Here is a 17,225-nt window from a genome sequence, read left to right on the forward strand (position 1 = left end):
CTCATTTCCTTTGGCTGCTTAGGGCTGTGATTTATAGGCGGCAAAGCCACTGGGGATAATAAAGCCCCCAGGCCTCATGGCAGACTGCTGAGATTTTTCAAGAAGAAAGGGGCCACTTGAACATCTCAATCGGCTTTTCCTGAGTGAATGATACCCAGAGGAAACAGGTTTCTAACGTGTCTCCATCATTCACAACCCCCAGAAGAAAGATAAGAGGAATCAAGAGAAATTGCTATGCTATGGAGGGAAAAAAAAAATGAAATGTTACGTTCATTTCAAATACCTGACATTCTTGAGAGTCCTGGAACAGGTTTCCCAGAACTACAACTCCCAGTGGGCACAGGTCCCACCATCATTTTTTTTTCTTTTTCTTTTTCTCTAAAAGCTCTTAATGGGTTGAGAAAAATTGGTTCCAGTAGCAACTGGTTTGAACAGATCCATTCAATAAAAGAAAGACTACAATATATATCATTTTAAAAAACAGCCTTTCTCCTATCATGTCCTACTGAGCTATGGCCTTTCTGTTCAAGTTCTTTTCTTCCTAAGTGAATAAATCCTCAAAATATGTACATAATCTCTGTCTGCTGAAGAAGCCCGGTGCCTGCAACACCGGTGCCCTCGAAGCTTCCATATCGCTCTGGGTCACAGGAGCAGCAGGTCTCTCAGCCACAAACACAGGGATTTAAGAAAGAAATCAGTTGTTCTCCCTGTTCAAACAAACAAAAAATGTTTTTAATAGTCTGTAATAGAAAACGGGAAAAAACGCAGCGAAGTAGTCCGTTCTCAGGCCTTAGCACAGATCACCAAAGACTTCAACTTAGACAGGAAATCTTTATGGAAATTTAAAAAAAAAAAAAGGCCAGCCAAATGAGAAAAGCAAAGACTATATTCAGAACTTTCTATAGCAAGAGCAGTCACCATCATTCCGAGGCAGACAGAGTTGGAAACTTTGTAGTGGTAAATGAGGGGACTCCAGGCGTGCCCTGAACGGAGGCTGTCATCCTGGGACAGCTGTAGGTGCCAACTAGACGCAGTGTGTCCTGTGTGATAGTTAGGAGAACATACTGAGCTTTCTCTGGTTGGTCCTACGTTAGAAATGAGACAAAAATTAGGGGACCTGTCAGTGATTGATCCAGCCCCTGGCCATTTGGGGCCAATTGTTTCAGAAATGATTGTTTGGCATTCTGAATTGTGACTAGAGATAGCAACTTGGCTTCCTGCAAATCTGACCTAGAGCGGGCTGATTCCCGGGGCTGGCTGTTATAAGGGTTTGGTTTACTGGACAGGCTGCTCCAAGCTGTGGGTGAGCGTTGTTTTTACATATGGTCCGGCCATCACCCATTTGTATGTCATCTCCTCTCTCAGACAAAGACAGAGAGCCATCTGCAGGCAGCTGACCTGCAGTCAGCAAGGTGGTCCCCAGCATTTCCAGAGCCCCACTTTGGGAGACAGCTAGTTCCTACTGGCCGCCTTGACCAGAAGTGCCTAAGGACATGCCTGCTTATGTGAGCACATCTCCAAGGCGATGTCCCAAGAAGGCAAGAAAGGAGGGGAAGGCTGGAGGTTATGGTAGCCGTGGAGTCCCGGGAGGAAACGGGGACCAGTGCGCAGTGATCCCCAGCCCTGGCTGTGGTTTGGAACCCCGTGGGCACTTTTAGACAAATACTGATATCACGGCCCCTCCCCACCTCCAAAGATTCTAATTTAATAGAGCAGAGCTGGGGAGCAATATTTTCCAAAACTTCTCAGGTGATTCTAATGTGCAGCCCAGGTTGGCAGCTACTGACCAAAATCTCTGAGAGACACTGGGAGCAAATATTTAGACATTAGCGAAAATGAAACAGGGCAGCAGTCACCACCACTTTCTCAGGAAGACGCCAATCTGTCAGTCTTGTGATGTTGGGCATTAGAAACACTAGATGCAGAGTGAAACTAAAGTCAGAGAGTAGCAAATGGACAACAATGTCATAGAGTGTGAGCCTGCCTACACAACATGAAAACGCAGCGGGACCAAAACCAGGGGCACAAGCAACAAATTCAAAACACTTCAAACCACCGTGAAAACGGCTGGAAGACTACCTGAATGAAATGAACAGCATTCTTCATTTTCATTTTTTACCATTAAAAAATTTATTTCCCCTTCTTTAAAATGCCATTTTATCATAACATATTATTTCTTACAAATTTCCTGTAATGAGTGTGTGTGTCTGTGTGTTTTCAGTCAAAACTTGTACATTTATCAAACACTTTACACAGAATTCAGGACAATAGGAATTTGGGGCATATAAACTCAAAAGAATCACATATTCACTCAACACACCTGGTATCCATTTTTTATTTCTAGTCATTTCTAAATTTTCAAATTTACCAATTTATCTGAATTTAATACAATACCACCCCCTGGTGGAAATCTATAGAAACGAACCCACACTTGAATGTTTTTTTCTCTCTCCACAACCCATCCCCCCCAAACACACACACACATCTTCTTTCTCTCCCCCCACAGAATTTTCTCCTCAAACAAAATCAGATGCAAAATCTCAATGAACAAAACAGTAAAAATAAAGCTGTCCTAGGGGCTTTCCCACATTCTCACTGCCAACCCCACATCTCCCTCAAAATATTCAAAATATAATTCATCTCTAAACATATGCCATCTCAGCCCCCAAATTAAAATTAAAATTACTTGTTTCTCCCAAGCTTTCTTATCTCAATGAATAGCACCTCCTTTACCATTTACTCAAACCAAAACCTTCCTGAGGATTCACAGTACACATGAATGGATTAAAGGCTCTGGGTAGGCCCATGTCAAGAAACTAGTTAGATATATTTAATTCAGCAATTCCCAAACTCATTTTATCATGAGGCACATCCCTCTCCTCCCCAGCACTTTTTAACAATTTGCATAACACTCTGGTTATATTTCATTCAGAATGATTGTTCCATCTTAATTAGCAAATTAGTTCTTTCGCTACACATGCTATTCAATCTTCAAAAATGCTTAGCCTCAGTCAACCGTACAACAAGCCAGCTCTCAATTGCCTGTGGTAATGCAAAGTATGACCCTTAGGGGACTGACCCCAGACAGCTATTGAGTTGATCCCACGTCCATAGTAACTTCATTGGTGTCTTCTACCAGGAATTCTCCTAGCAGGGGTCATGCTTTATTACATTTAATGTAATAAACTTGTATTGTGTGATAACCATGTAATATTTTTTAAATATATTTTTATTGATTTGAGAGAGAGAGGGAGAGAGCGGGAGAGAGAGAAATATCGATGAGAGAGAAATATCCACCGGCTGCCTCCTGCACCCTCCCTACTGGGGATCAAGCTCACAATCTGGGCATGTGCCCTGACCTGGAAAACCAACGAGCTCAACCATTGAGCCATACCGGTCAGTCTAACCATGTAATTTTACTTACAAGGATTATAATGCTCATTTGACTACAATCTGTGAGTATCATGGGCAGCTCTGCAACTGACAGTGAGTTCAGTGGTTTCCATACATTATATCTCCTCTTGTGGATTTATGAGCCAAAAATGTCAAAATCCCTACAGCTTCCAGCATCCATGTAAATTAGCAAAGATTTTTGGACGCTAGATCTAATAGTAATCTTTTTTAATCAAAATCTTTATTTTTAATGAAAATAGAGTTTTATGTCCCATGTGATTAGAAATAGATGTAAATCTAGTACCAGCTTAGCACTAGAGTAAATTAGTACTAGTTTTAAATCTACTCATACACACTGTGTTATTTCTAATTTTGAAATTATATTTTGATCAATAGTTTCCTGTGCCATTTGCTGTCATTTCATGTCACTTACATCTGTGACTTGGGAGCAGTGGTCCTGAGGGCTTGAACACACTCACTCACCAGTCTGGTGGCCTCCAGAGCAGTACCCCAGTGCATAGAGAAGCCCCCGCTCCCGTGGCCATAGTGGTGGACCACAGGCAGCCTCTGGTCATCCCGGGCTAGGAGCTCTTTCTGCAGCCGAACGCCTGCCCTGTAGGGCCTCAAGCCCACTGTCTCCTTTATGTCCCGGGCTCCATGGAGGGAGGGCTCCAGAGCACAGCATCGGGAAAGAATATCTTTGCTAATTTCTGCATCTGGGGTCAGATTCCAGTCTCCCTTTTGCCTACTTCCACCCAGGATTACGTTGGATGCACCAGGGTAAATATATGTCAGCCCACTCCCATCTCGGATAAAATGTTTTACCCAAGGAGCCTGAACTTTGAGTAGTTGGCCCCTCACTGGGAAAATATTCAAGTCTCCCACAAGCTGTCTGCTTCCAAGGCCTGAACAGTTGACCACAATGTCGAAGGACGGGTGAAGCTCCCACAGGTCTTCTATTCTCCGGGTGAGTAACACGCCCCCACTTTCTTTTACCCTGGGGAGAGCAAGAGACCAGGAGGTGAGCCTTAGCAGCTTCCTGCTCAAACCCGTACAGGAAGTGATGGGCAGACACGTGGAAACAAACACCTCAAGAGCTTGCAGGGCCCAAGCAGGCCAAATTCTAGCCACTGATTGCTTCACATCCTTGGAAACTAGGAATTCCGAAAGTTGAACCTAAATAAAAACCTATTTCAAAAATTCAAAGCCAGAGACATTATATACAGGGTGGGGCAAAAGTAGGTTTACAATTATTCGTAGGGAAAACACCACAATAATTAATAAATAATAATACAAGAACCAAAGAATTTATATGCATATATGCACAACCCATGGACACAGACAATAGTGTGGGGAAGGCCTGGAGCAGCACTGGGTAAAAGGGGTCAATGGGGAAAAAGGGGTACATTTGTAATACTTTCAACAATAAAGATAAATTTTTAAAAATAATAATAAACTGTGTTTTTCGTACTTGTAAACCTACTTTTGGTCCACCCTACTTTTGTCCCTTTTATGTTTAGTAGAGTTTCCATATTATTCTAGATGCCAAATAAATACCAAATTAATCTGATATTTTAAATACCCAAGTATTTCTTGTTTATGTCATTTATTTAGCACCTAAATTAACTGTCTTGGACATTTTGTCTCATATTGTTAACTCTTGCATGTTCCTTTGTACTAGTCTGGTCTACCTACCTAGATGGTTGGGACAGGGGTGACATGCCCCTCTTTCCCTTCTCCCCCTACCTCCCCGCCTTATGTCTACCACAAGGATGTTAGCATGAGCGGGCTAATATTTAAACATTATGTTCTGTGTCCCAACCATCCCAATTAGAACTCAGAATTATTCTCCTAATTCAGCAAAATAAGAGAATTTACCAGCCTTGGAATTTGAGCAAATTACTTAAACTCACTGAACTTGTTTGCTCAGCTATAACCTAGGGACAAGAGTGCTGAGCTCACAGGGATTTTTATGACAATTATGTAAGAATTCAATAAATGTAAATGTCCTTCTATTCCATTTCAAGGGTACCTTGCTGGTTGAGCTCTGATGAAAGTCCACCCTTCACCTGGAAACTCCTTAAATTATCATAGTGGACAGGCTGTTGGAAAGCCCTGTCAGGCTTGCTGTTCTAGGTCCCTCCCAGGCCTTATACCCCAGGAGGAAACTTCTGGTGCCCAGGAAACAGTCATCTTTGTGCGGTTGCAATGTGACTACGTGGTGATACTGAGTCATAATTGTATAGCCCATGGCCAATGCATTAAGATGGCGTAGAAATGCAAGAGGAAACTGTACCTGGAAGCTGGATGTTAAATTAGGTGACCAGGCACCTACAAGGCTGCCTTTATGACCATATGAAGTAGTTATTCTGGAGGTTTTGAGAGACATGGTTGGGGGTGTAAGAAACCTGGTGACTTTGTTCTTGGGGCTTCCTGCAACTGAGCAAGACCTCACCCTGGACAGGGAGAATACCATTGCCCCAACTACCCATGAGGAAATGGGGGGTGGGAGTACTGAAGAAGCTGTGCTCACTAATAACCCCAACCCACTGACCATCACCCTAAAAACCTTGGCATTTTCACCAAGTCTAAAAGCCAGCTCTCTGCTGGACCAAATCAGCCTGACCCATAAACAGGGGGAATGTTGTCCTTGGGGCCCTTCCTTCAACATGATTAGAGTATTGTATCAATATAAATGCCTGGGTTTTATCATGGTACTGTATTTATGAAAGAGAATATCCTTGTTCCTAGAAAATACGTATGGCAATATTTAGGAATAACGGGGCATCACGTCTGCAACTTATTCTTTGGTGGTTCTGGAAAAAAAAAAAATGTATAGAGAAAAGAGCGAGAAGATGATAAAGCAAAATGTTAGGAATCTGGATAAAGGAATTAGAAGAGTTCACCCGCTTCCCTTATCTCGGTGTCCGAGACCACCCCTGACCCACCTACGGGCCAGCTCCACGCACAGAAGCCTTTGGCCAGCCCTCAACAGTCTCTGTGATGGGAACACTCTGGGGCTTTTCCTCACCCACCTCTTCCAATCTGCCAGAGACCACAGGGCTCCAGCCAGGTTTTTATAGACTTTCCAGAACATTGAGACAAAAGTCCAAGTTGAGGAAGCCAAAGAGTAAATTTGGGGGTAGTAATGAAACTTCAGCTCAAGAGAACTAAAAATGCCAAAAATTATAAAACTCTTTAAGGACAACTCACTTTTTATACCCAACTTTTGTACACGTTCCTCCACTTTGTTTTTTATCATAATAAAAAAATTGTGCAGCGTATTGACAGTCAAGCTCTGCCACTTTGGGCAGGCCTAGCAACTTCCCCTCTCTGAACTAAGTACATGATACCGCAACTTTGTGTCACTCACTAGCTCTTCCAATTTTTCCCACTCGTTTCTATAACAGAAGGACAAAAATGCAGCACTACACAAGACTGCCACTCAGGAAAGATGGTGATGCTGCTAAAATGTGAGTGTTGGCTTATGAGCAACGCCACCATGTCATGGTTCAAAGCATTTGTTAACTGATATATTCAGGTACAAATTTATGAACTGAAACTTATGAAACTGAAATGACCAATATAAACTGCTAAGAGGTAAAAGTTTGAAGAGTATTTATAAAGCTGTAAAAATATTTCCTGATGCTCCTGGTGTGTTCAGTGGACTTAGGCTCCCCCCTCTGTGCTCCCATTCGACTCTCATAAATTTGTACTTAAGCCTCACCATGTGTGTTACTGTAATTGTTAGTTAATAAATAAATATAAAACCACATATATACATAAATATACACCATCACCCCAACAGACTAAATTCCTTAAGAAAAGTGATCATATTTTATCTTTCTTTTTGAACAACAAAGAATTGTCGAATTAATGAATTATCTGAATCTATTATTCTATATCCTATATCTGGGACCAAATCGTTATTGCCTGCTTACCTTAAGTCACTTTTCTAACATTATACAATAATTCAGTGTTCCTATTCATCCACCAAATATATGAATGTAGAGATTGAAAAGGCCCATGTGTCACAACCCCTAACATGCTTGCAATTTCTAGGCTAAACTGTAGAGAGAGACATTTTACATGTCTGAAGTAAAGATGGCCTTTATGTGTTTCCTAACTAACTGGAAATAGGAAGGCCTGAAAACCAAGCCAAAATGCAAGTTCAAGGCATTTGGGGCTAATCTTGGTGAGGAAGCAATTATGTAATTCAGGTAAGCCCTCAGTTTTAGAGTTCTTCTTTCTAACAAAAGAAAATAATGAAGCTATTTTCTTTATCACTAATGAGAAAAATATTCAAAAATAATTTATAATAATCATAGGGTTCTCTCATTCAAAGAACTAGAAAGCATCTAATTTTATAGCTGGATGCACATTTTCCAAACTCCATTTTACAGAAAAGGAAACTAAGATACTATTTCAATAAGGTAGTTTAACTGGTGTGTAGTGGGGGGGTGGCGTGGAGACCAAACTGTGCATCGAGGTACACACTAGACGTAGAAGGTGGACATGTTACTACCAAAATGGTGTGACTCACTCCTGTGACTCAAACACTGTCTTCAAATTGCTTTACAAAGCCCTGGCCATTTGTGAGCAACGAGACACGATGCAAGAGCTCTGAGGGACCACAGAGAATTTCCAGTATTTTACAAATAGCTAAGAAATTCTTCATCTAGGGCAGATGAAGGGAGCAGCAAAGAGCCGTTTAACTGACCTCTTCTCCAACCACGGGAGGTAGGCAGAGCCCTCACACTTCAGCGTTGTGAACGCCTGACCGAACACATGTTGGGGGAACTTCTTCAGCTCAGCCTCCGTCATCTTTCGAAATCCCAGAACCACGTCGGCCCAGAATGGCGCTTCTTCAGTAGGCATGCTCTGAAATACCTGCCAACTGAAACATTTTAGGTGAACAAGTTTCCTGAAATTGTGTGAAATAACACATTTCTGGCGAGCCCCATGGGACATTCTCTAAAGCACTGAAAAATCACACTTCCTATACATGCAAGAAAGAGCTATCCTTCCATCCTCTTGGGTTCAGATAACTCAGAAGCTAAATTTAAAACGTTCACGATGGAGGGGAGTAAGACATTTAAAAAGTAGCATGTCTTTTAAAGATTGAAGTTAATTCTTTTTCCAAAAGCTCTTGCCCAGATTTTCTTATTTACTTACAACTATGCATATTTGAGGAAAGGTTTTTCTGTTTTACATAACACTTTATATAAATTATAAGCAAACCATCAAAAGTTCAAAGGCTGGCCTCAAATTTTCAACAAAATATCTAAATTGGAATGAGCAATGGTGGTGATGCAGGAGGCCGGGTTGCAAATGATGACTTAAGTTGTAGGGCATCCATTTAGTTCTTGATAAGAGAAGCCAAGAGTTATCAGAAGGAGTCCTGTTACGGTTAAGTCAGGGGTGGATGAGGCTAGAATGACACTGGCTGACAACAAGAAGCCTGTAATAGGCCCACCAATACTGCTAAGCATATATTTGAATTTATGTGTTGGGTTGCTTTCATCAACAGGAATAAATGTGGTAAATCATGGCTGTTCTAAAATAGCCAGTAAAATCATGTGAGTGCTGTACGTGGTTGCTAATGATCTGATCATTGACGTACCAGAATCTAAGTAATCCATAAGTAATTAATTCAAAGCAGTCCCCGTGGAAGACATGAATGTTTGCTGCAGGTCTCTCAACTGGGCCCTCTTGATGTCTCACTCTGCACACTCTCCCTGGGCTGAGTTACCCTCTTCCTTACCTTCACCATCACCTATAGGCCAAGCACCCAGAAGGCTGTATCTCCAGCCCACTTCTCTCTCTTGATGGTAAAAACCAGACCCACGTTGCCTACTCCCCACTGGATGTCTACATCCAAGTCTCATACAATAACCCCACGTACACACACTTCCCCAACTCCTTTTCCCAGTCTTACCCAATGTGGAAAATGGGAACCCATCCAACACAGGTGCTAATGCCAGAAACCCAAAAATTCACCCTTGACTCTCTCCGCTCTCGCTCCCTGCATGCCTTCAACTACCAGGCCCCATCAGATCTCTTAAGCCCCGGCCGGGTGGCTCAGTTGGTTGGAGCATTGTTCCCTACGCTAAAAGGTCGTGTGGGTTTGATTCTCAGTCAGGGTACATACCCAGGTCGCAGGTTCAATCCCCAGTCAGGGTGCACACAGGAGGCAACCAATGATGTTTCTCTCTCACATTGGTGATTCTTTCTCTCTCTCTCTCTCCCCCTTCCTCTCTCTCTAAGATCAATAAACATATCCTCAGGGTAGGATTAAAAATAATAAGGGTGGGAGAAATTAAGAAAAGAATTTATATGCATATATGCATAACCCACGGACACAGACAAGAGTGTGGTGAAGGCCTGGGAAGGGAGGGGCAGGGTAGAGAAGGTCAATGTGGGAGGGAAAGGAGGAACAACTGTAATACTTTCAACAATAAAGAAAAATTAATAATAATAATAAATTTCCTCTTAAGCATTTCTTAAATTTTTTTACTCTCTATCCCCACTATCAATAGCTAATCTACCCCACCATCATCTCCCTTTCCACAAATCTGTTCTCTACAGTCAGAATATTTTTGAAATGTAAATATGACCAGTTACTTCACTGTGTAAAATCCCTCAATGGCTTCCCATTACACTGGAATTTTTCAATCCCTCCAACACGCCAGTCACCCCAGACTAAGGTCTATGCGTGTGCTCTTCCCTCAACCCAGAACGCTGCCTCCTCTGACCTCCACCCTGTCTCTGCCCCCTTCACCTCTACACATCACTGGACTAACCTAGCCTCATCTTGATGGTCTGCACTGAAACATCACTTTTTTCCTGGTGGCTTCTCATAAAATCCCAGAGCAAGTTATTCTCCAGACAACTGCTTTCATAACACCCTGCACGCTTCCCTTGGTAACTTGTGTCTCATTTGTAACTCATTAGATTTAGGGCATTATCTACAGACCATAAGCTACATGAGGGTAGGACCGTGTCTGCCCTTCTTAAAAATTCACTTCACACATGTTTGTTGAGCATCTACTATATGCCAAGCAGTATGTACAAAGTTGCTCATTTATATATCCCTAACACCTAGGACAGTACCTGACGCTGATGAAAGCTGAAAAGCTGTTTTGAAGGGATGAACAGGTCAATAATGAGCAGATTTGCTTAAGCCAAAGATGCACAGAACATTATGTCCTTGTCTTGGCTTGACTGATGCAAATCTTTTTTGGAAGCAAGTGGATAAAAATGATTCATGTGAGGGGAAATAAATAACTCTCTTTTAAAATAGCTTAAGTACATTCTTTGTAATATCCACAATGGTGGTAATGTCTTGCTCTTGAAAGGATATTTGAATTTTGGACATCCCTGTGTTTAAAAATTACTTAGAGCCAAAGTATTTGAATTAGACCGGACCATATTGGTTTTGGACAAAAATAAAGGGTGACCATATATTAATGAGAGCCATTTTTCTATGTGGCTCATCAGCTGGCATTGAGAAAGTTACAGTGTCAACTCGTCTTCGGGAGGTGGAGAAGTGAAAATTGCTATGCTGGACAAAGACTATGGGAAATTAGTGATGTCAACATCATTTGGTGTTTGTGATGGTGAGGGAGGGCAAGAAAAGGAAAAGGGTAGGAGTCTGCCTGATGCAGGTGTGTTCACCCACAGGGAATGTCAGAGACAGCCTGATCTCAAAAGAGGAGAGAGCAGGTTTTTTTGTTTTGTTTTTGTTTTAGAAATAGCACAAAAGGTGCACTGTATTTAAGTATTTAGCAAAAAGCAAACATCCCTCTGCTCTTCCGAAGGCTGTAGGGAGTGACTATGTTATAATACAGAATAACACAGGCAACATATAGGTTATGTCACAAGTTAAAAGTTATAGAATGGTTAGTGATCTCTGTTTAAGACCATGTAGAAAGATATCGCCATATTTTAAGTGCTAGTTTGTGTTAGAAATGTTACATAGGACTTATTTTAAATTGTTTTGTTTAATTGTGTATGTCTTCTGAAATCAGATAGAATCAAACAGGAGTGTGCTAACCATTTCAGAAATATTTTTTTCTAAGTTACATTTTTGGAACACAGCATTTTCCAACGACACTAAATATATAAGATGTCCCTACCTTTTGGGTCTCTGCATCCATTCCAGTGTCACACCTGTTTGCTTTCCATCAGCCACATTATCCTCACATAACCCAAGCTCACTGCTTACCTGGCATATTTTTGTAGCCATATTTGCAAATCACTGTATAACCCCCAAAGACACTTAAAATAATATTTGTGATGAGAAACTGCAATGGTTGTTTATCGTTAAAAAGTCAAATACTGTAATTTGTCTGTCTTGAGTTCTTTGGAGGAAAGCCTAAGATGTTCTTTTAAATCCTCCCACATCTAGGTCAGCACTCTGCTCACAGCAGACACTCAATAATAATTTAAGTTGAACTCTTTAGAGTTAAGATCATTCTAAATTCTAAAATAGCTTCTTTTCCTCTCTTACCCAGACACCAGGTGAACGGCAGCCTCTCCAGCTTCTGCAGAATTGGCGATTGCAAATAGGTGATCAAAGGTCTCTCTAAACCACTGCTTCTGCTTGTGAGCAGGTGTGTCTATAATCATGGAGAAAAGCAAAGTGAAACAGGAAGGAAAATCACAGTAATGACTATTCAGATAAGCTCCTTCCCAGGGCTGGGGGGTGGGCATGAGGACTAGAGGAGGGGCGTTTAGATAAAGTGGAGGTTATATAAGCAACCACAGTTTTCGATGTTCGCACATGCTGTCAGCATCTGTTTGTACAATGATTAATTGACAAAAGGGAAACCGACCAATCAGGGGAAAATCTGATATGTGAGCCAGTTGGCAGGTGATCTTGGGCACCCGATTTATTCCAGAGGTCCCTGAAGGGTCAATAACCAACCCAAGCAGAAGTTCATGGCTGAAGCATCGGCTGACCCTACAGTTAAAACAATAGGAGAAAGAACCCAGGGCCATTTTCCTGGGGACTGAGAACATGGTGGGTGACAAGGGGAGATCTGTGGGGCCCAGGTCAACCAGGACAGAGAATGGAATACGCGTCAATGGGGAGCCCAGGGAGCTCACCCTCCTGCTACAAGGAAATAAGACCTGAATTATGAAGGTTAGCTCCTGAAGAAGGGCTCCCTGCAGCCCTAGCCAGGGCTGCCGTTACCTCCACCCTCCACTCCATGGAATCACGGGCCAGCTTAGAGCAGCATTCCCAGGTCAGCAGGGGTGTGCAGGGACCACACCAGGCACCACCTCTCTGTCAGAGTCCCCTATCCCCCAGACAGCCCCAGCAGAGCACAAGAGATGGGACCTGGACACAGCTTCTAGAAGGGGGCAGGCCTGTCTGAGAGAAAATAAGGGTAAGGGTTCAGCCCTAAATAAGAGTGTCCAATGCAGATACAGACAAATCCAACTGTGGGTAAAGTATGTGGCCCTCTGGTCCCTGTGGAAGGGTCATGAGGGAGGGTCCAGCGTCAGGCCTGAGACCAGGGAGCAGTAATTCTGAGGGGCTGCTGTGGGGCCAGCACAGAGGAGATGAGGGAACTGAGGCAGAGAGGATGCTGGGTCAGCTCTGCTTGAAGGGATGTCCCTGGAGTTCACGGTAGAGGTAAACAAGGCCCTGGAGTCATCCTGCTCCACAGACAAATCCCCAGGTCAGTGGGGGATTTCAGTAACAGGGTTTTAAAACTTGTACAGAGCCCATAAATATTTCTTTAAGAGTGGATCTGTGCTGCCTCTGAACACGAGCCCAGGTGAGCTCAACCCTGTCTTCCATAACTGCAGACTGGGCCACTGATGTAGAAATCAAGAATAAATAAATAAATAATAAGCTGCAAAGAAAACTACAATAGACCTCTAAAGATTATACCCCAGTGTATGGGGCTGTACTGAAAGGTTCCCGCCCCAAACCTTAAAACAAAATAATGGCTGAGATCCACACACTGCAGAAGTCATCCCAAAAGAACAAACTATTCCAATTCAACAGGGCGTAGGGCAAGCCTGGTGACCTAATTGGTGTTCTAGTGCTGGTAAAAGGAACCTGTAACTGGAGTGGCAGTAATAACAGCAGCAAATATGGGTATGGCACTTACTGTGTCCCAGGCACTATTCTAAGTGCTTTACATATATTAACTCATTTAATTCTCACACAACCCTATAAGACCAGATGGTCCCCATATGGTGTTGACATTCATGAGCACAGAAGATATTTACCACCAGGCCTGGTCTGAAGGAAGCCCAGAGAGAAGACCAGAGTCTTTTATTTAGCAACACCAGAGAGAGACCCTGATCCAGAGAATTGGAGGACCAGCCCAGGAGGCCAAGCACAGTAGCAACTCCAGAGAGAGAGATGGAGACATCTAGAGAGAGAGGTCAGCAACTGAGTAATTCACAGACTGCCTCTTGAATGGAAGAATGTGAGTTTCCAGATTAAACAGACAGGGCAATTTTCATTGTACAGATTGCTGTTTTTTTAAATAAACCTTGTAACCACTTGATTGTTTAAGGTATGTGCACGCGTAACTTTGATAAAGAAATAAAAATAAAGGAGGGAAAAGAGAGTGGAAATGAGAAGGTGGAAGCTGTGAGTATAAAACTAGCTGCAAAGTGATTTTGTTTTCTATTTAATGCTATTTCTTTTCTCCCATTTCATGTGGAAACTAGAAAATGGAAAGGATGCATGGATCTATTTTTAAAAATCAATGCATCTTTTGGCATGAACACACACTGACTGTTTTTATACTGCCTTAGAAGTGAAAATCTAAGCCTCTTTACACACAGGTAGTTTCTGACTTGATGGTCATTACTGGTATCAGTGGAAAGACATAGGAGTTACCAATTGTGGTAGTTATTACTGCTGTTCACCAAATACTTCTGGCTGTCCATCTTCTGGGAGCCTTACAGAATTGCACTTCCTGGCCTCCTCCTGAGGGGCTGAGAGCCTGTGAGTAGTGCTGGCCAGTGAGCTGTCACCACAAGTGATAAATGTCACTTCCTGGCCAGAGCCTTTAATTGCCAAGGTGAGACACCCCCAGAACTCCCTACCCCAGGCACAGATATTGATGACACTCAAGACAGCGGCTGTTCCATCAGCTTAGGTCCCTGCTGGTCCCTTGCTGATGCTCAACAAACATACTGTGAGCAAGAAATAAACCTTTGCTTCTTAAGCTGCTAAGATTTGGAGGTTGTCTTTATCTTACAGCATAACTGAGCTTTTGCTAACAGATGAACCAATGCGATGTTAAAAGTTCACTTACAATTACATGCACATCCAGCTATTTGTCAACACGATTCCATTACCATCATTCTACCCGGCACCTACCCTGTCCAAGAGAGGAGCGAAAGCCCTCTCACCTGGATAAGCGTGGGGTATGAGGATTCCAGCTGCCACGTCGCTCGTGGTCTCAGGAGTGAACTTGTCTGAAATGACGGTGATGGAGCATCGTGGGACCAGTTTGGAAATGCACAGAGCGGTGGAGAGTCCCATCACACCTGCCCCCACAACAGCAACCCGGACCGGATCCATGGGCCTGTGAGGAAAGGTGTGAGCTCCAGCCTTGTTTCCGGGGTTATTCCACCCAGTACAAAGTTTGGCCTTGAGGGTTCTTTCCTGAGATCCGCAGCCTCTCAGAATAAGACCTTTCCTGTTGGCATTTCTCGTGGAATAAGGAGAGCTCCCTGTAAGCTCTCTTCCCATTAAGTATTGGGGTATGGGCAACAAGGTCTTGATGGAGTTTTAGACCTAAGAGCAAAACTGGCCTGGAGTTGCCTTTAGGACACACGACAGGTAAGTAGGTTTGCATCTAGGGGCAGATTTCTACCCATGCTGCCCCCTTTCCTAAACTACTTTCCCTGTGTGCAAAAGCTAAGGCGGGTGAGTGAAGTGAGCAAGGTAGACACCAGCAGAAAATATAACATTGGGCAGAAAGTTTGAATGATTGGACTCGGCATCCCCTCTCGGGCTCCTCACTCTAACTGGGAACCAGCTCTCCTTGCCTCCTTCCCTGCCTCAGTCACTGCTTTCCCAACCCCCACACCCCCACCCTCACCCCCACCCTATGCCTGAAACCCCACCCTCTGAGAGCAGGCTTTTCTGTAAGCTGGGAGCAACCCATGGTCTCCTAGCCTGGACTCCCTCATCTATAAGCCAGGCCCCACGAATTCTTTATCAGCTCCTGTGGGTGGTAAATAAGAGAGACCCAGAGTTCATCTTATAAAGAGGGCTCTCTCTGAGAGTCTGTATGGAAATGCAGAAGCCTGGGCTGGGCAGGAGCCTGACACTGACACCCAGCGTGGGAACCAGAGAGCTGATGACAGCTCAACACCCTCCCACACCCTTGCCACTGAGCTTACCTGTCCATCGTGGCTCCCCTGCTTGTCTTCCCACCTCTCTTTCTGCTCTCTGTCTAACTTTCTCTGTAGGTCCCAGGTTCAATCTCCAGAGAGAGAAAATCCAATTAGTCTAGTTAATCATTGCCGTCCCTGTCAGTGTTATAGGACCAGGCCAGCTCATTGGGCTAAACCGATCTGTACATCTGCCCTCGGCACGGTTGCCCTTCTCTGTCCGAAGAGCAGTAGCCGGGGCATCGGGTGATGTGATATAAATCACGGCCACCTGCACATAAAACCCACCTTTCCTCAGGAGGAGGCGGGCAGCTCCCTCTGCTGCGCGCAGGACAAACGGGGTGGGACTCAGCTGTCAGCGGTCTCCTCGGCTCTGAAGGTTTCTGATACTTTCAAGTCCTCCAGTGGGGTTTACTGTGTGTTATTTCTATTTCTCAAGCAGTATATGCATTTCCTCAGCCATTAGTTAATCTGATTGCTCCGCAACAGGCTGGCTCAGGAGCAGGACTGCCAAGGCAGGGGGAGAAGGGGAGGGTCCAGGGCAAGGGGCAGGCCAGTGGAGAGGGCAAGTTTGAGGAGTGTACACCCCCCATGTGCCCGAGGCAGAGGCAGCCACCTATTCCCTTAAATGGCTTTCTTACTTCACCCTGGCCTCCCTGCCCAGCAACTTTCTCAAAACAGTTCTAATAAACTGAGAAGTTAATAAATCCGTGGCTGAGAATAACCAGCTGCCAGGGAGGAGAAATGGGAACCAGCAAGGTGGGTACAGCCTGGCCCAGTGACCTGTGACTCAGTGTCACCTGATCCCATTAAGACAAACTCCCTGAGTACGTATAGAGCGACCCCTGGGCCAGGAGCAGGAAGGTTCCAGTACCTGTCTCTGAAAAAGCAGCCTGGAACCCACAGGAGCCTCTGGCACCAACACTTGTTTTCCCAGGGAGGGGTTGGTCCAGTGCCCTGAGAGGCAAAGTGAAAGTAAAACTGCTTCCCATTGGGGAAGGGATGAAGGACATTCCCTCTAATCTCACTCTCCATTGGCCAAGACGCCCGTGTCTCTGCCACTTATTTCCCTGGAGAAAGGAGCCAATGACCTCATCTTGTGAATTGTGAAGCTGTGGCTCTGCCGAACCCTGGCAGTGGGTCTACCCTTCGCAGCTCTTCTCTTTCTAGCTTACAGACCGTCTCGCCACCAGCCCGGGGTTTCTGCAGCTGATTTGCAGGCCTGGCAAATAACGGGTGAAACTGTCCAACTGCCCGCAAGTTCCAGCCAGAAGCAAATCCCGGTTTCCTCGTTGGCTGCCCAGAGTGAGCTGCCCTCTCCTCTCCCCTGGGTGCCTGGCTCTGCTGGGTCAGCTGGGTCTGGGGGGGTTGGAATGGGAGGAGTGAGGGCAGATCAGTGTTGTTGATCACTTAGATGATGACCTGAGTGCAGTTGGAAAAATTATTTAGGAGAT

The 17,225-nt window shown here is 44.1% G+C and overlaps 1 protein-coding gene across 2 annotated transcripts; it reads right to left on the reverse strand.

The window, feature by feature from the left end:
• Positions 1 to 376: 376 nt before the first annotated feature.
• DDO (D-aspartate oxidase) lies at positions 377 to 15,860 on the reverse strand. 2 transcript variants are annotated; one of them, XM_081140058.1, is made up of 5 exons: positions 15,781 to 15,860; positions 14,782 to 14,957; positions 11,906 to 12,014; positions 8,114 to 8,290; positions 377 to 707 (listed from the first exon to the last, which is right to left on the reverse strand). In XM_081140058.1, the coding sequence occupies exons 1-5, from the start codon at positions 15,786 to 15,788 to the stop codon at positions 695 to 697; spliced, it is 483 nt and encodes a 160-aa protein (XP_080996184.1). In that variant the 5' UTR covers positions 15,789 to 15,860; the 3' UTR covers positions 377 to 694. The 2 variants fall into 2 exon arrangements, with proteins under 2 accessions (XP_080996184.1, XP_080996183.1); XM_081140057.1 differs by lacking the exon at positions 377 to 707 and adding an exon at positions 2,123 to 4,390.
• Between the last annotated feature and the right edge of the window lie 1,365 nt (positions 15,861 to 17,225).

This window comes from Miniopterus schreibersii (assembly GCF_964146895.1).
Source record: "Miniopterus schreibersii genome assembly, chromosome: 6".
Taxonomy (NCBI): Eukaryota; Metazoa; Chordata; class Mammalia; order Chiroptera; family Miniopteridae; genus Miniopterus; species Miniopterus schreibersii.

Excerpts from the sequence above, each read along its gene's own strand:
- DDO (XM_081140057.1), bottom strand. Across the intron at positions 12,015-14,781 it reads CATACCCCACGCTTATCCAG|ACACACCTGCTCACAAGCAG; the intron begins GTGAGAGGGCTT and ends CCATGATTATAG. Across the intron at positions 4,391-8,113 it reads CTCCCGTGGTTGGAGAAGAG|GGTAAAAGAAAGTGGGGGCG; the intron begins GTCAGTTAAACG and ends TGCTCTCCCCAG.